Source organism: Pseudonaja textilis, chromosome Z (genome assembly GCF_049901715.1).
Source record: "Pseudonaja textilis isolate UNSWEBS1 chromosome Z, rPseTex1.2, whole genome shotgun sequence".
Lineage (NCBI taxonomy): Eukaryota > Metazoa > Chordata > Lepidosauria > Squamata > Elapidae > Pseudonaja > Pseudonaja textilis.
In genome coordinates, this window is record NC_142008.1 from 54,769,047 (window position 1) to 54,784,335 (window position 15,289).

General features: G+C 32.7%; 1 protein-coding gene across 6 annotated transcripts in view; it reads left to right on the forward strand.

Moving 5' to 3' along the window:
• Nucleotides 1-15,289, forward strand: part of DNAJC13 (DnaJ heat shock protein family (Hsp40) member C13) — a 151,803-nt gene that overhangs the window by 77,809 nt on the left and 58,705 nt on the right. For 4 of the 6 annotated variants that reach the window (XR_015740156.1, XM_087916707.1, XM_087916709.1 and 1 more), the window contains 10 exons: nt 793-914; nt 2,379-2,454; nt 3,325-3,420; nt 3,586-3,729; nt 4,776-4,790; nt 5,793-5,875; nt 5,962-6,115; nt 7,578-7,681; nt 7,770-7,929; nt 14,105-14,167. Coding sequence is in view for 5 of the 6 variants with exons in the window: in XM_087916707.1 (XP_087772833.1) it covers nt 793-914; nt 2,379-2,454; nt 3,325-3,420; nt 3,586-3,729; nt 4,776-4,790; nt 5,793-5,875; nt 5,962-6,115; nt 7,578-7,681; nt 7,770-7,929; nt 14,105-14,167 (1,017 nt within the window). In the remaining variant the exon portion in view is untranslated. The remainder of the gene's footprint in view (nt 1-792; nt 915-2,378; nt 2,455-3,324; nt 3,421-3,585; nt 3,730-4,775; nt 4,791-5,792; nt 5,876-5,961; nt 6,116-7,577; nt 7,682-7,769; nt 7,930-14,104; nt 14,168-15,289) is intronic. The other 2 variants (XM_087916708.1, XM_087916710.1) reach the window with 1 other exon arrangement.

Here is a 15,289-nt window from a genome sequence, read left to right on the forward strand (position 1 = left end):
GTTCTAAATATCTTTTTTAGATCCATTGTAATTTTAAGGACTACCTGCAGAAACAGGATTAGGTTTGGTTTTTCTTCCTTTGATTTTGCAAAATTAATCTATCCATAACCCATGCCAAAGTTCTAGATTATGTTGTTCTGGTAATTATTTGACAGTTTCAAGAAGTAAATCCTCTTATGAAGAAATGGTGTGAGAAGTTCTGGACATGGCAATGAGAATTAAATTCTGGGGTGGAGCATATGTACTTCAGAATTATTTCTGGAAATAATCAAATTGCCCAAGAAATGTCATGTACTGGGAGATGAATTGGCAGGGTGCAGAGGGAAATAAAACAATTTAGAATTTTTTGGAATATTCTCTTCCATGATAAATATAATTCTTTATATTGCTATTTTTTCTTACAAGGGAAGTTTTTGACTGCAAGTGAATTGCAGCTGTTAAAATCTTAATAGAATCAATTAGGCATTGCAAAAAATATTGCCTTTTATGGTCTTAATGTATTCCAGGAAATTATTATTTTGAATTATTTTGTGAAATTCTTAATAAGAAAGTGTTTCTTTTTCCAAGACTACTTTTGTATTTTTAAGGATGAAATAATTATACGTTACATTCAGATTTGCTTCAGATGTTTCTTGTCATAGCAGAAATAAAAGCAGAAATATTGATATGAGAAATTAGTTTTATGTTTTAGCATTAACAGTGTTAATGTGCAGGTAGTTACTTCTAGTTCCAAAAACTGCAAACAATTAACAACTTAATTGTTTTTTAAATTTTATTCCATTTTTCCCAAAGGAGGGAGATAAAGAAATAGCAACTAAAATGCAAGAACTTGCTCTCAGTGAAGGTGCCTTACCTCGCCATTTGCATACCGCAATGTTTACTATAAGCACAGATCAAAGGATGCGTACCAATAGGTAAGTCCAGACTTAAATTACTTGTTTAAATGCTCTAAGACGGGGGTTCCCAACTGGGGGTGCTCACACCCCTAAGAATGCGAGATGATATTCTAGGGAGTGCGAAAACAGGTTTAGCAGCTTTAAAATTATAGTGTATATGTATAATTATATGCATATAATTATTTTTAAGGGGTGCGAGAATATATCAAAAGTGTTCTAGGGGTGCGGGGTATAGAAAAGGTTGGGAACCCCTGCTCTAAGGCAGTGATCTTTGTCTTCCATACTAAAATTGATGGCTGCAGAAGAACTATATGCTGAAAGAATATACACTCATTACATTTCTATCTCTTCCCAGTTGTTTGATTTATACCGTACCTTTATTTATAAAACTCAAGTCAACATCTATAATGCTTCCTATTTTCTCCACAGTAACAGACTTTTATGTAGCTTGGATTGAAAAAGAGCAATATCACCCAGCCAGCTTCTGACTCTGAGGGAGGACTAGTATTTATATTCTCCCAGTTTTAGCACTTTAATCATTACATTAAATGATCACAATTATTTCTACTACAGTATTGAATATAGTCCTTGACTTGCAGACACAATTGAGCCAAAAATTTCTGTTGTTAAGCAAAATATTTATTAAGTGAGTTTTGCCTCATTTTATGATATTTCTTGCCATAAGTGAATCACTACATTTTTAAGTTAATAATACGGTGGTTAAGTGAATTTGGCTTCCCCATTGATTTTGCTTGTAAGAATGTTGCAACAGATGATCACATGATCCTGTCTTAAATACATGTCAGTTGCCAAGTGTCCGAATTTTGATCATGTGATCATGGGAGTCCTGCAATAATTATGTATGAAAAATGGCCACAGGTCACTTTTTCAGCATCATTATAAGTTCTAAAAATCACAGAATGAATGGTTGTAAATTGAAGATCTCCTATACTGTCTGGACTGTTTTTCAGTTGGTACTTGTCTTTGTAGTCATTTCCCACAGTGATCTATCTATCTCCCTTTCTCATTGGCTTGGGGTTGTTCTTCTCTTACATTGATATCATTATCAGCAGTGTTATCTTCTTATTAAATTAAATAATTTCTACTACTGCAATTTAACTTAATTACAGAGTTCACAGAAGCATTCTTTTAAGCTGGGGACCAATTCATCCTGCCAAACACCTGTCCTACTTTTATTTCTAGTAAAAAACCTAGATACATAATTTTGGAAGTTGATAGATTGAAAACTGCTGTAATGTGTAGTAGGTACTAAGTTGCCTTTTAACATTGATTGGGTTTTTAAAGCTACAATGTTTATTAAATCACAAGACTTTAGAATGAGGTAGATTAGACAGCAGTTTTAATTTGGAATATAAATTGAAGATTCTGAATAGTTGCTGAGCAATAGCACTGTTGGAAGACTGTTGTCTTCTGAACTTCATTTTTTATCTAATAAATTGTTTTTTCCACTCTAATTCTTAGGCAGCTGAGTAGACATCTAGTGGGTCTTTGGACAGCTGAAAATACAACTGCTTTGAACTTACTTAAGCGTATCTTGGTAAGTGAAAATGTGTCTTGGGAAGGCTTATTTATGAGAGACTTCAGCTATTTTTCAGCAATAGACATTTTAAATACCTTTATGAAAAGTATTCTAGTAAAAAAATTTATTACATATTTTTAGATTGGTAAATGTTAGCCAAGGCTAGAAGATCTTTTAGGTATACACGAACACTTCTGCAGTATTATAACTGTAGATTTTCAAATAGCAAGTCATTGCATTAACAGAAGCTATTATATGAGTTTTCCATGTTTTAGCAAAAGCATGTTAGACAGAGCTGGAAATAGTTTTTGGTATGAAAGATGGCTTTGAACTGTATTGTGAATATGGAATTAGCAGCAGAGCTTTTTCCCCTCACTCAATTATAGTAAGATCTATCATGTTTAAAGCATTTTAGAATGTATTTCTCAAAGTTTCCTTTGCCCCCAGTGTTCCAATCTTTTAAACTTTGAAAATTCTAATAGGTGGGATTTTAAAAGAACACTAACCTAACTAAGGCATAGATAGGCATAACTAAGCCCCATATAGCTTTTTTATTCTTCACTGTTTCTAGTAGCTATATTGATAATGTTAAAATATTTTTAGAGAATGTAAGATATACACATGAAAATTGCTACCTATGGACTAATATTTAATGATAGTCAACACTCTGTGATGTATGGAAAATGAAATAACAATAAAAAGGCACTAAAACATCTGATTTAAAAATAACAGTTGAATAAAGATGTATATTATGTATGTCAAATAGTAATTGATGCTTAAATTTGTAGAAAATTATAACAAATCTTATTAAATTAATTATAAGTTTTCATAAGTAATATAATTGCATTTGATGCTTTTTGTTCATCATTTGTATGTGTGTGGCTTTAGCCATCAGGTTTACTTGCTTACTTGGACAATAATGACCCTGTTCCAGAAAAGGACTGGGATCGGATGCATATTAGGGATAACTTAAAAATTGCAAATGTAAGTATGAAATTTTCCTCTTGAATTGTTTTACTGTACATCTGATTTAAAATATAGATCATGGCTTTAGAGAAAGTAAAAATAACTCAGCTCAATTTTCATTATTTCTGTGGATAATTGATTTATTTAAATTAATTTTGGTGATTGATGAACTTTCCTCTATAGGATCAGTATGGGAAGTTTAATAAAGTGCCAGAATGGCAACGACTTGCAGGAAAAGCTGCTAAAGGAGTTGAAAAATTTGCTAAAGAGAAGGTGGATTTGGTTTTGATGCACTGGCGAGACAAAATGGGAATAGCGCAAAAAGAGGTATAATACTATTTTTTGTGTTCATATTTAATGTTAATATGATTTTTTCCATTTCAGTTTGTCTAGATATGTTTGGTTGTGTTGATTTTATAGGTGACTATATTATCAGTATATCCTCATCTACAGAAAAATTGAAGATATTTTCTTGTATTAAAAGTGATACCTAATCAAGCCTATTTTTTTTACTTGAAACTGGGGAATTGCTATTTGAGATAATTGCTGTTTATAAAGGTGAAATATAAGTTTAAGGCAACACCTGTATAATTTGAGTAGTTAATATATTAATATCGCTTTATGACAAATTCTCAATTTGTCTAATTTGCTTTCCTTCCATCCTTCTGCTTACTTATGTATTTATGTACCTTATGTATTTATGCATATAATTGTTTATGGCTTTTTACATTACATGGTTGTGATATGATTTACAGTGTGATTTATATTTTAGCTGATTCGTCTGTAAGTAAACCATAGTTTTATTCTGAAGAGGGGGTTGTGCAAGATGGTAATCCAAAAACAAACCAACTTCAATATGGATTAGTGGTATAAATATAAAATATATGACATATATGATATAAATATATGACATTTGATGTTGACATAATAGAATAGATAGAAACATTGTAAGTAGCCTTATTACCCATTCGGTTCAGAGTACCATACATAGCAATTTATTAAATTATGAGTATGACTAACATATTATGTAATTTCAGTTGTAACTAAACCTAAAGTTCTAGACTGTTTTTTGTGGAATAAGTGAAGAAAAATGAGGAGCCATTTTAATTCATACATTTGCTATATATCCAGTTCATTAAATGACATTACATTTTCCAGCGCTTATTTTTTCAATTACTTTGGCCCATGAACGTTTCCTCCCACCAGAAATGTAATTAGTAGAAATTAGAGGTGTGATATAAGGTTCTCAGGCCATAGCGCTATTATGTACAAATACCTTATTTGTAGGAGGTTGTTCTAAATATTAAAACCTTTGAGAGGCATTTTTGTTAAATATAAATTTTGTTTTTCTTTTATTTCCCAAATACAACTAGGATAGAAACAATATGGTGAGTCTTTATTCCTTTCTGCAAACTGCCTTGAATTAGCTTAGTGTATAGCAACTTGTCTGCCAATATAAAATTGATGAAAACTATTGCTTGGTTAAGATTGGCTTATTATTGATGTTTCAGCTCTATAAAAACATAGAAGTCTTTACTTGCTAACATATCTTATATCTTGGTTATGCTTCTCCAAATTGATTGCCTTATATTTCCAGTTATTTTCATAAACATTGTAAAGAAGTTGCTTTCTCACACATCATGTAACAATATAGTCAAGTGGTTTTATACCATACTTTTGCAGTGAATTATTCAGATTCCATAACAATGAAAAAAGAAGCTACAGGTAGTTCTTGACTTATGACTACAACTGGGACCAGAGTTTCCTTTGTAAGTTGATGCAATCATAAAGCAAATCATCTCATGAGCAGACTCAATTTTACAACCATTTTTACTTTGGCCATTAAGCAAATAACTGCAGTTGTTAAGTGAAGCATGGGTTCATTAAGTGAATCAAGCAGTTGTAAATTAATCTGGTTTCCTCAATTGATGTTGCTTCCCAAAAGGTAGTTGGGAAGGTTACAGATTGTGATCACATGACAGCCAGATATTATAACCAGTGTTAATGGAATTTGGTTTCCAAGCATCTGAATTGTGATTACATGACTGTGGAGTGTGACAACTGTAACTTTAAGACATCACCTTTAGGTTGAAGTTGGTTTAAACTATCATTAAACAAACAGGTCGTAAATCAAGGCTATCTCTAGTACAAAGCAGAAACGTTTGAGGCCATATTTACCTCATTTCTTAATTTTTATAAAATCGATCCATATTGATATGATGGCCTATCCTGCCTCACTGCTTTAGATGGGGAAAAAGGTATTTATGATTTTGAAGAAAGCTGCTACTTTTCATAAAAGGAAAGCTTCGTATTTCCATGAAACGCATGAACTCATTTCACTGTATGTTTAGTTACTTTCTGGACATAATTTGATTGACTTTATTTTGTAGAACCTCAATCAGAAGCCAGTAATACTGCGGAAACGAAGGCAAAGGATAAAAATTCAAGCCAACTGGGATCTCTTTTATTACCGGTAATCAATTCAGAAAGAAATGGTGTGCCTCTTTATTACTTTTAAAAATTATTATTTATAATCTGTTTCTTACGCTGTTTGTATAGATTTCTCCAAGATCACGCTAGATCCAATTTGATCTGGAATTTCAAAACAAGGGAAGAATTAAGAGATTCCTTAGAGACTGAAATGCGGGCATTTCAGATTGACAGAGAACTTGGCAGTACCAATGTCATTTCCTGGAATCACCATGAATTTGAAGTATGTCTTCATCTGATATTTATCCCATGAAATTAGAAGCTTAGTTTATTTTGAATCTAAATATCTTTTCATCTGGGTCTGTAGTGCCATTGTCAGATCCCTAAAAGTGATACTGCTATTCAGTTGGGAGAAGGGTGGTCATAAATTCAATTCATTACTATTGCCTGTGACAACTACTATTTTATAATTTGTATCCTGGCGCCGGAGGGCCCTGAGATTTTCCCACCTCTTGGGAAATGTGGTAGGCAGGAGGGCCATGTGGGTTGTTTCATTTTGAAAGCCAGCGGAGATGGCCATGGGAATGCCTGCTTATCTCTTTCTCAGAGCAGCCAGTACAATAACATCTTCACATCTATGGATTGGCTGAATCCGCACCCAGCTAAAAGGCGGGGTCTCTACTGCTTTAATTCTACTTGTCTTGCGTAAGGGTATTCAGACATTGCTTTGAATGTATTGCTGTCACTTCTGCTTAATAAAAGGTTCCTTTTGAAATACTTCATTTCAAAAGTCTTCACTTTCTTAAATTAGGAGGAGAGACAATCCTTACAGCCTTTTCTAAACTATTAGTACATACAATTCTGATAAAAATTATTTACAAAGATACGAATCAGTGCCCTATCTATTTAAAAAAATCATATTGGAATTATAATCACTGGGAGTATTATAAAAGTAAGAAAATTTAGCCTATCAAGTTAAGCCCAATATGCCTCCAGTCCTGGATATCTATGGAATTGTCAAGTGGCTTCTGCTGATACACTGTGATTATGATTCAGATTCTTTCCATCCTAAGGGATGTCATCTACAGAGTCCAAAGAGTTAAGTTTCTCTGTTGCTTCCTCATTTATTGGAAATAGTTTGCCCCTTGAGATCGAAGTAGATCTCGTGGTATAGATTAAAGAAAGTCATGGAAACTGGACTTTTAAAAAAAGCCATAGGGCCATATCTGAGATAAATTAGAACTCTCACCTTTACCTATGGTTGACTTTTTTTTTTTTGGCCTTGAACTTTTTAGTAATTTTTTTGTTATTTCTTTTTTTATTATTTTATTTTATTATACTATTGTATTTTGACCTTTTTAACTGTAGAAGTGAATGTAAGTTGTTCAGAGTTATCTTCAACTAGAAAAATATGTTAGCCCCAGCAAATAAACAAAATAAATGACATCCTGTGATGTCATTTCTAGAATAAGATTTATTAATCCTAATGGGTAATTGAGATTGCTATTCAATTACTGATTGCATTATGGTATCACATAAAAAATAATAGTTGTAAACAACAAAAAAATCATTTCTTCAGATATGTACAATTCCCAAGAATAAGCAAACATTTCTCTGTTTTCTACACATGATCTTTCTTACAATCTCAATTTTGTACAAAAAAATTCTGAGATTTTATTATATTAATTTCATTTCTCACACATAGACATTATATTAGAACCTTCTCTACTTTCTCTTTGTAAAAGGTGAAATATGAATGCCTGTCAGAAGAAATTAAAATAGGGGATTATTATTTGAGGTTGCTTTTAGAAGAAGATGAGAGTGAGGAAAGTGAAGCAATAAAAAAATCGTAAGTTGATTTTAACTTAACATTAAAAGTTACATTTTAGATGTAAAGACTTAAGTCTTAAACCATTCTTTATCCTTTTTCTTGACAGGTCTGAATTTTTCAATGAGTTGTATCATCGTTTCCTGCTCACTCCTAAAATAAATATGAAATGTCTCTGCTTACAAGCCCTGGCTATTGTATATGGAAGATGCTATGAAGAGATAGGTCCATTTGGTGATACTAGATACATTGTAGGGATGTTGGAAAGAGTAAGCATTTCCTAATTATTGCACAGTTTTGGAAGGCAGGTAGTAAATGTAATTTATCAATGCCTCCCTCCAAATTTGGCTAGCAAGCAGCTAAGATTTGTCTTTGAATATTTTTCATGAGAATATAAATTGATATTTTCTGAATTTCTTTAGCATAGACATTACTAGAACATATTTTTATAGTATCTGTTCCTGTGTTTCAAAGGGATTAAAATATGTTAGCTAATCATGAATTGTAGACAATAAAGCCAGGTCGAAAGATACATTTTGTAGATTTTGCCATAATCATAATAACATTGTTCTGAATCCCTTATTTGGATTGGTAAGATTTATGTATTGTGGAATTTACCAAAGAAGTGTCACTACCCCAAAACATTCATTTTATCTTCTTTTAATATAAATTTTATTAAATATACAAAAAAGAAAAGACATTTAAAAATAATAGTGAACATGGTGCATATATCCTGACACACATAATTGTTTTACATCATTAATTAATAAGTATAAGAATAATACAAATTTACATATATACATAAACTTTGGTCATTTTTGATAATCTTGTTCCTTCCTTTTTTCCAAGCAGTGGAAAAACTTCTCCCAAATTTTATAATAATCAGATTCGACCTTATCTTTTAATTCTTGGGTTAGTTTGTCCATTTTGGCGGCACATCCAAATTTTCCTAATTATTTCCATCTCATCCGGGGTTTCGTTACATTCCAATTTTGAGCATAAATTAACCTTGCAGCTGTGGTGACATGGATTATTAAATATATTACATCTTTATTATATTTTCCCACATTAATTCCCAATAGAAAGATTTTGGGTCTGTATTTTATTTTAATTTCACACATCTCTTCTATCTATTTCTGAATTTTTCACCAATAATTTTGGGCTTTCTTACAATTCCACCATAAGTGATAATATGTTCTGATTTTCTTATTACACTTCCAACATTTGGAGGATAACTTAGGGTACATTTTTGCCAATTTTGATGGTGGGATATGCCATCGGTAAAACATTTTATAGAAGCTTTCTTTAAATGGTACTGCCAAGGTTATTTTTTTATTTCTATTCCATAAGGTTTGCCAATCATCCAAATTTATAGTATGACCAACATCTTTCATCCAGGCCAGCATTGTTTCTTTTACCTTTTCTTCTTCTAATTTACATTCTAATAACACTGTATAGATTTATTTTAATCAATTTCTCATCTGTTCCCAATAATATTTCGTCGAATTCTGTTTTCTGTCTACTAATTCCCCATTCTTTCATATCTTTTCCATATCTCGATTGTAATTGTAAATAAGCCTACCATTCTATTTCTAATCACTGGTCTTTCAGCTCTTGCCTCGTTCTTAGTTCTCCTTTCTCATTTAAGATGTCCTCATATGTAATATCTTCCCCTTGGCAAAGTAGATGTCGATATATCAACACTTCTAATGTGGATAGCCAAATTGGTACTTCAACATAAATTTGTCGTTTGGTTTCATTCCATGCATTTAACAAGATCTGTCTAATTTTGTGCCTCTGGAAATATCCATGAACATGTTGTTTATCCTGCCACAGGAAAGCATGCCACCCTGCCTGTAGATTATATCCTTCTAGAATTAACATTTTTTTATTATTAACATTTATCCAATCTTTAACCCAAGTCAGAGTTGCCGCTCTATAATACAATTCCCAATCAGATAGGCCAAATCCTCCCCCTTCCATCACATCTTGCAACAATTTTAATTTGATTCTGGGGGTTTTCTTTTGCCATATAAATTTCAATACTAATTTGTCCAAATCATCCAAAAATTTTTTTCCCAATTTTAGGGGGGCATTTTGAAAGTGAAACAATAATTTTGGTAGTATATTCATTTTTATAGATGCAATTCTACCCATAAAAGATAATCTTAAATTCTCCCATTTTCTCAAATCTTCCGTTATTCGTTTAATTAATGGTTTATAATTATCTTTAAGTGTTGCGCATCTTTCCGAAATCGTAATCCCCAAATATTTAACTTTATTTGTTAATTGGATACCCATTATCTTAGTTAAAATTTCTTTTTGTTTGTCATATTTTGTGTAAGTATTTTAGTTTTTCCCTATTAATTTTTAGCTCTGCAACTTCTCCAAATTTTTCTAATTGTTCTATAAGTTTTGGTCCCGAATTTTGTGGATCTTCTAAAATAAAAACCAAATCAGTGAAAGCTTGTAATTGAAACTCTTCCTTTTTTATTTTAATCCCTTTATTTCCATTTTTTCCTGATTATTCTTGTTAGTACTTCTAGGGTCAAAATAAACAAAAGTGGCGTTAATGGTATCCTTGTCTTGTTCCTTTTCTGGATTTCAAATTTATCTGTTGTTTGGCCATTCATCAATATCCTAGCTTCCTGTTTATTGTATATTGCTGAAGTCACATTTAAGAATTTTTTTCCAAAACCCATATATTTAATTTGTTGCAAAATGAAATTCCATTTTACATTATCAAATGCCTTCTTGGCATCTAAAAACAATAATGCCACCTGCTCGCCACTATCCTCATAATACTCTATAACATCTAAAATTGTCTTTATATTATTCTTAAGATGTCTATGTGGGAGAAAACCATTTTGATCCACATGAATAAATTTGTTTAAATTTTTTTTGAGTCTATCAGCTATTATAGTTACGAAAATTTTATAATCCACATTTAAGAGAGCTATCGGTCTATAATTTCCTATAATTGTCTGATCATTTTTTTCTTTAGGGATAATTGTGATCGTTGCTTCTTTCCAAGATTGTGGGATTTTTGCTTCACGTAGGACCTCATTAAATAATTTGAGCAATCTGTTACTTAATATATCTTGGTGGGTCTTGTATAGTTCAGCAGATAGCCCATCTGGTCCTGGGGCCTTACTATTTTTTGCTTATTTATTGCCTAAATCACTTCTTCCAATCTTATTTTTTCATTCAACATACTGTTTTCTTCTGAAATTCTCAGAAACTCTGCATTCCTTAGACATTTTATCACCTTTTCTTCCATTAAATCATCTTCCTCCTTGTATAAGTTCTCATAAAATTTCTGAGTTATATTCCTTTTCTTCTCATCTTGGTAGCATATCTTCCCTTGTTTATTTCGTAATTTGGTGATCCATCTCTTTCTATTTGTTTTTTCAACTTATAGGCTAGCCATCTTCCTGGCTTATTAGCACTCTCAAATGTATTTTGTTTTGTCATTTTCAATTTTTGAGCTAACTCTTCTTTCTCCAACAGGTTTATTTTATGTTTTGTTAAGTACATTTGTCATATTATTTCCTTTTTTTGTTTTCTTTGTAACTTCATCTCCAAATTTCTATATTCTGTTTCTAATATTCTTAGTTTTGCTTCTTATCCTTATTGTTTTTGACCATATAATTTATTGTCACCCCTCATAAATGCCTTCGCTGTATCCCAAGTGTTTTATAGGGATGTATCCTCTTTGTTTTCTTTATAAAGAAGAGCTTCATTTCGTTTTCCATTTTAAATTTAAAATTTAATCTTCCTCTTTTAAAATTGCTCTTTAAAATCTCCATCTTGAGGGTTTGGTTCGACCTTTCCAGCTAAGTTTAATATAACTATGATCTGACCACAGGTTTGTTTCAATTTCAATTATTTCTGAGATGAGTTTCTTGGGCTCAACCAGGACTGATGTCTGTTTGAATAGAAGGTAAATTGCTTTTTATCTGGGTGGTGGTCTCTCCATGCATCATAAATCTTAACTTCCCTTGCCAAATCATGGAAAATTTTTGGTAATGTTTTTTTTCTTTTTTCTCCTATTGTCATCCTTATAACCCAGTGTTTTATCTATGATTGCATTAAAATCACCTAACAGACAATTTTTTTCAGATTGCATATCCTTAATTTTATTATAGTTTTTGGAAAAAACTTTCTTGTGGACCATTTGGGGCATAAATTTCTACCAGAAGGATCTTCCTATTTTCTAATTCTATCTCCACCATCAATATCCTACCTTCCTTGTCTCTAAAAATTTCTTTAGCCAAAATCCAGTCTTTTATGTATAACACCACACCCCTTTTCTTTTGTTCATCTAATGACGAGAAAAGTTTCCCTAATTTTTTATTATCTAACAGATATTTCTGTTTTTCTTTTATGTGTACTTCCTGTAGGGCTATTATATCCGCATTCAAGTTTTGTAGATTATGATTTTTTTTCCTTTTCACCAGAGAGTTTATGCTATTAATATTCATCGATACCAGTTCACATCTCTCTCTTATCTTATCTGTTTCTTTGCCTAGTGCTTCTTCTTGTTCTAATTTCCTTAGGTTCTGTATCCATTCTTTCATATTCCTCCATTTTTCCTCATCTTCCATATCTTCTATCCTTATTATTTAGTGAGCTTCCTTCTGTACTTGTAGCTTCTATTCCTCTTTCTTCTGTCGTATCTTTTTCTTCAACCGCGTCTTCTGCTTCTACTTCTTCTTCATTGACAAATTGCTAATCATAAAATTCTTCTGCTCTGACAAGTATGTCTAATTGATATCTTTTCTCCTGCCAATTGACCATAATTCCCTCCAGTGTCAACCATCTAAAGCTAACATTGTATTTTATAAGTTTCGTTGTCAAGAAGTGATAGGGTCTTAAGTCTTTTATTCTCCTCGGAACCTGTTTGAGGACAATTGTCTGCTTTCTTCTTGGTATTGGGTCATCTCACGTTCTGTGCAATATTTAGTCGCAGATCGATTTCTTAACTAGACTGACATAAACTTCTCTAGGGAAGTTGTGTCTCTTTGCATAATTCGTCTGCACCCTATACATTTCATCCATTTCCGTCAACATCTCTTCTTTTTCTGTCCCTAGTGCTTTAGTGATTATATCCGCCATCACATCTGGCAAGTCTTCTCCTTTTTCCTCCTTCACATTTTGGAATTTCAAGTAATGAACTGCAGAAAAATTACAATTGTTTCCAAGTTCTTATTTGCTTGCATCAGCTTTCTGGTCAGGTCATCCATCCTTTTTTCCTCCTCCATTCTTGCCTCTATTTCTGCTATTTTCTCTTGATTTTTCTGCATCTCTTATTGATAACATTCAAATTTTTCATCTATAATTTGTATCTTTTAATTCAGTCCTTACCAACTCCATCTCGTTTTTTTCAAATCTTCATGGTTTTTCAACAACATTTCTTGCATACACAACACTAGGCCTTATAGATCTTTTATAGAGTTTTGGCAGCATTTCATCAATAGATGGAGGGACTTGCCGCTGTTACCATTGTCACTGTTTGTGTTGGTATTGTTTTTCTGGTTCCTATCTTATAGAGTTTTGTATTACTAGTCATTTTAAATAGCTTTACTACAATGTTATTTTTCAACCACCTCTCCCAATTCTTTTCTTCCCTTTCAGAACCCTCCACTTCTATAGGTCCTTATTCCTTGACACAAAGATACATTTTGTAGATTTTGCCATAATCATAATAACATTGTTCTGAATCCCTTATTTGGATTAGTAAGATTTATGTATTGTGGGATTTACCAAAGAAGTGTCACTAGACTAAATTAATTACCCCAGAACATTCATTTCACCTTAAACAGTCATGCACAGAGTTAATTGATTCTTTGCAGACAATTGTGTTGTAAGAAATTCTAAACCTAGTCAATTTACTATACTGCATCCTCCTCCAAATAAACAAACAAATGGGAAGAAAAGCAGCTGAAAAATCCTTCCCATGACCATCTGCTACAAAAACATGGCAGCATAAACACAACTCCCATATATTGCCTGGAATGGCCAAGCCATCCTGTTGACTGACTGCCAGAAGAATGAGAAGCTGGCTGGTCAGTAGTCATACTGTGAAACTTTGCCCATGCTCTCTAGGCATAAGAATTCATGGGATACTAGATATGTATTGGAGGAAATAAGCAGAGCTATGTGTTTCCCAGGGAATAATATTTGATTTAACTACTGTGATATTGTGATTTCTTTAACCATTGCTTTGATTGGGTTGATGGCTTGCCTTATTGTGATTGTTGTGGAAACAAAGCTACTATTTCCAAAAGTCATAGTATTTTTATTATTTTCAGTCTTTGGAGATTGAAAGATAATCATATTTAAGTATGTTACTAATGATGCATTAAAGGACACTGGAATAGCATTTAATCACACATTTTCATGCTGTTTCTGTTAAAAAACAAGGCTTATATTTTTTTATAGTGCATTGACAGACTGGAACGGGATCGGCTGATAATATTCCTTAACAAACTGATTCTTAACAAGGTGAGCAAGAATTCAAACAACTTGCATTGAAAGTGCTAGCCATGTACACATCTGTCTATAAACAACTCAAGCTTTTTATTATTTTATAAATATAAAATAATGAAAAACATATGTTAGAATAGAATAACAGAGTTGGAAGGGATCTTAGAGGTCTTCAAGTCCAAACCCCTGCTTAGGCAGGAAACCCTATACCATTTCAGACAAATGGTTATCCAATCTTTTCTTTAAAGCTTCCATTGGAGCATTTACAACTTCTGGAGGCAAGTTGTTCCACTGATTAATTGTTCTAACTGTCAGAAATTTTTCCTTAATTCAAGGTTTCTTCCAACCATTGCTTCTGGTCCTACCCTCAGGTGCTTGACTCCCTCTTCTTTGTGGCAGCCCCTGAGATATTGGAACACTGCTATCATGTCACCCTAGTCATTCTTTGTTCCAGCAACCGTTCATCATATGTTTTAGCCTCCAGTCCCCTAATCATCTTTGTTGCTCTTCTCTGCACTTTTTCTAGAGTCTCAACATCTTTTTTACAATATGGTGACCAAAACTGGATGCACTATTCCAAGTGTGGCCTTACCGAGGCATTATAAACTGGTATTAACGCTTCATGTAATCTTGATACTATCCCTCTGTCTATACAGCCTAGAACTGGGTTGGCTTTTTTGGAAGCTGCAGCATACTGCTGGCTTATATTTAAATGATTGTTCACTAGGACTCCAAGATCCCTCTCTCTGTTACTACTACTGAGCAAGGTACCAATATACTGTATCTGTGCATTTTGTTTTTCTTGCCTAAACATAGAACCTTACTTTTTCACCATTGAATTTCATTTTATAAAGATAGCACCCAATGTTTAAGTCTTGTCAAGACCCTTCTGTATCTTAAACCTATCTTCTGGAATGTTGGCTGTTTCTGCTAGCTTGGTGTCATCTGCAAATTTGATGAGTTCCCTATCTATCCCCTTGTCCAAATCATTGATGAAGATGTTGAAGCGTATTAGGACTAAAACAAAGCTTGGGGTATTCCACTGCATACTTTCCCCCATGTAAATGCAGTTCCATTGAGGACTACACGTTGAATGTGATTGGTCAGCCAGTTATGAATCCATCTAGTGGTAATGCTATT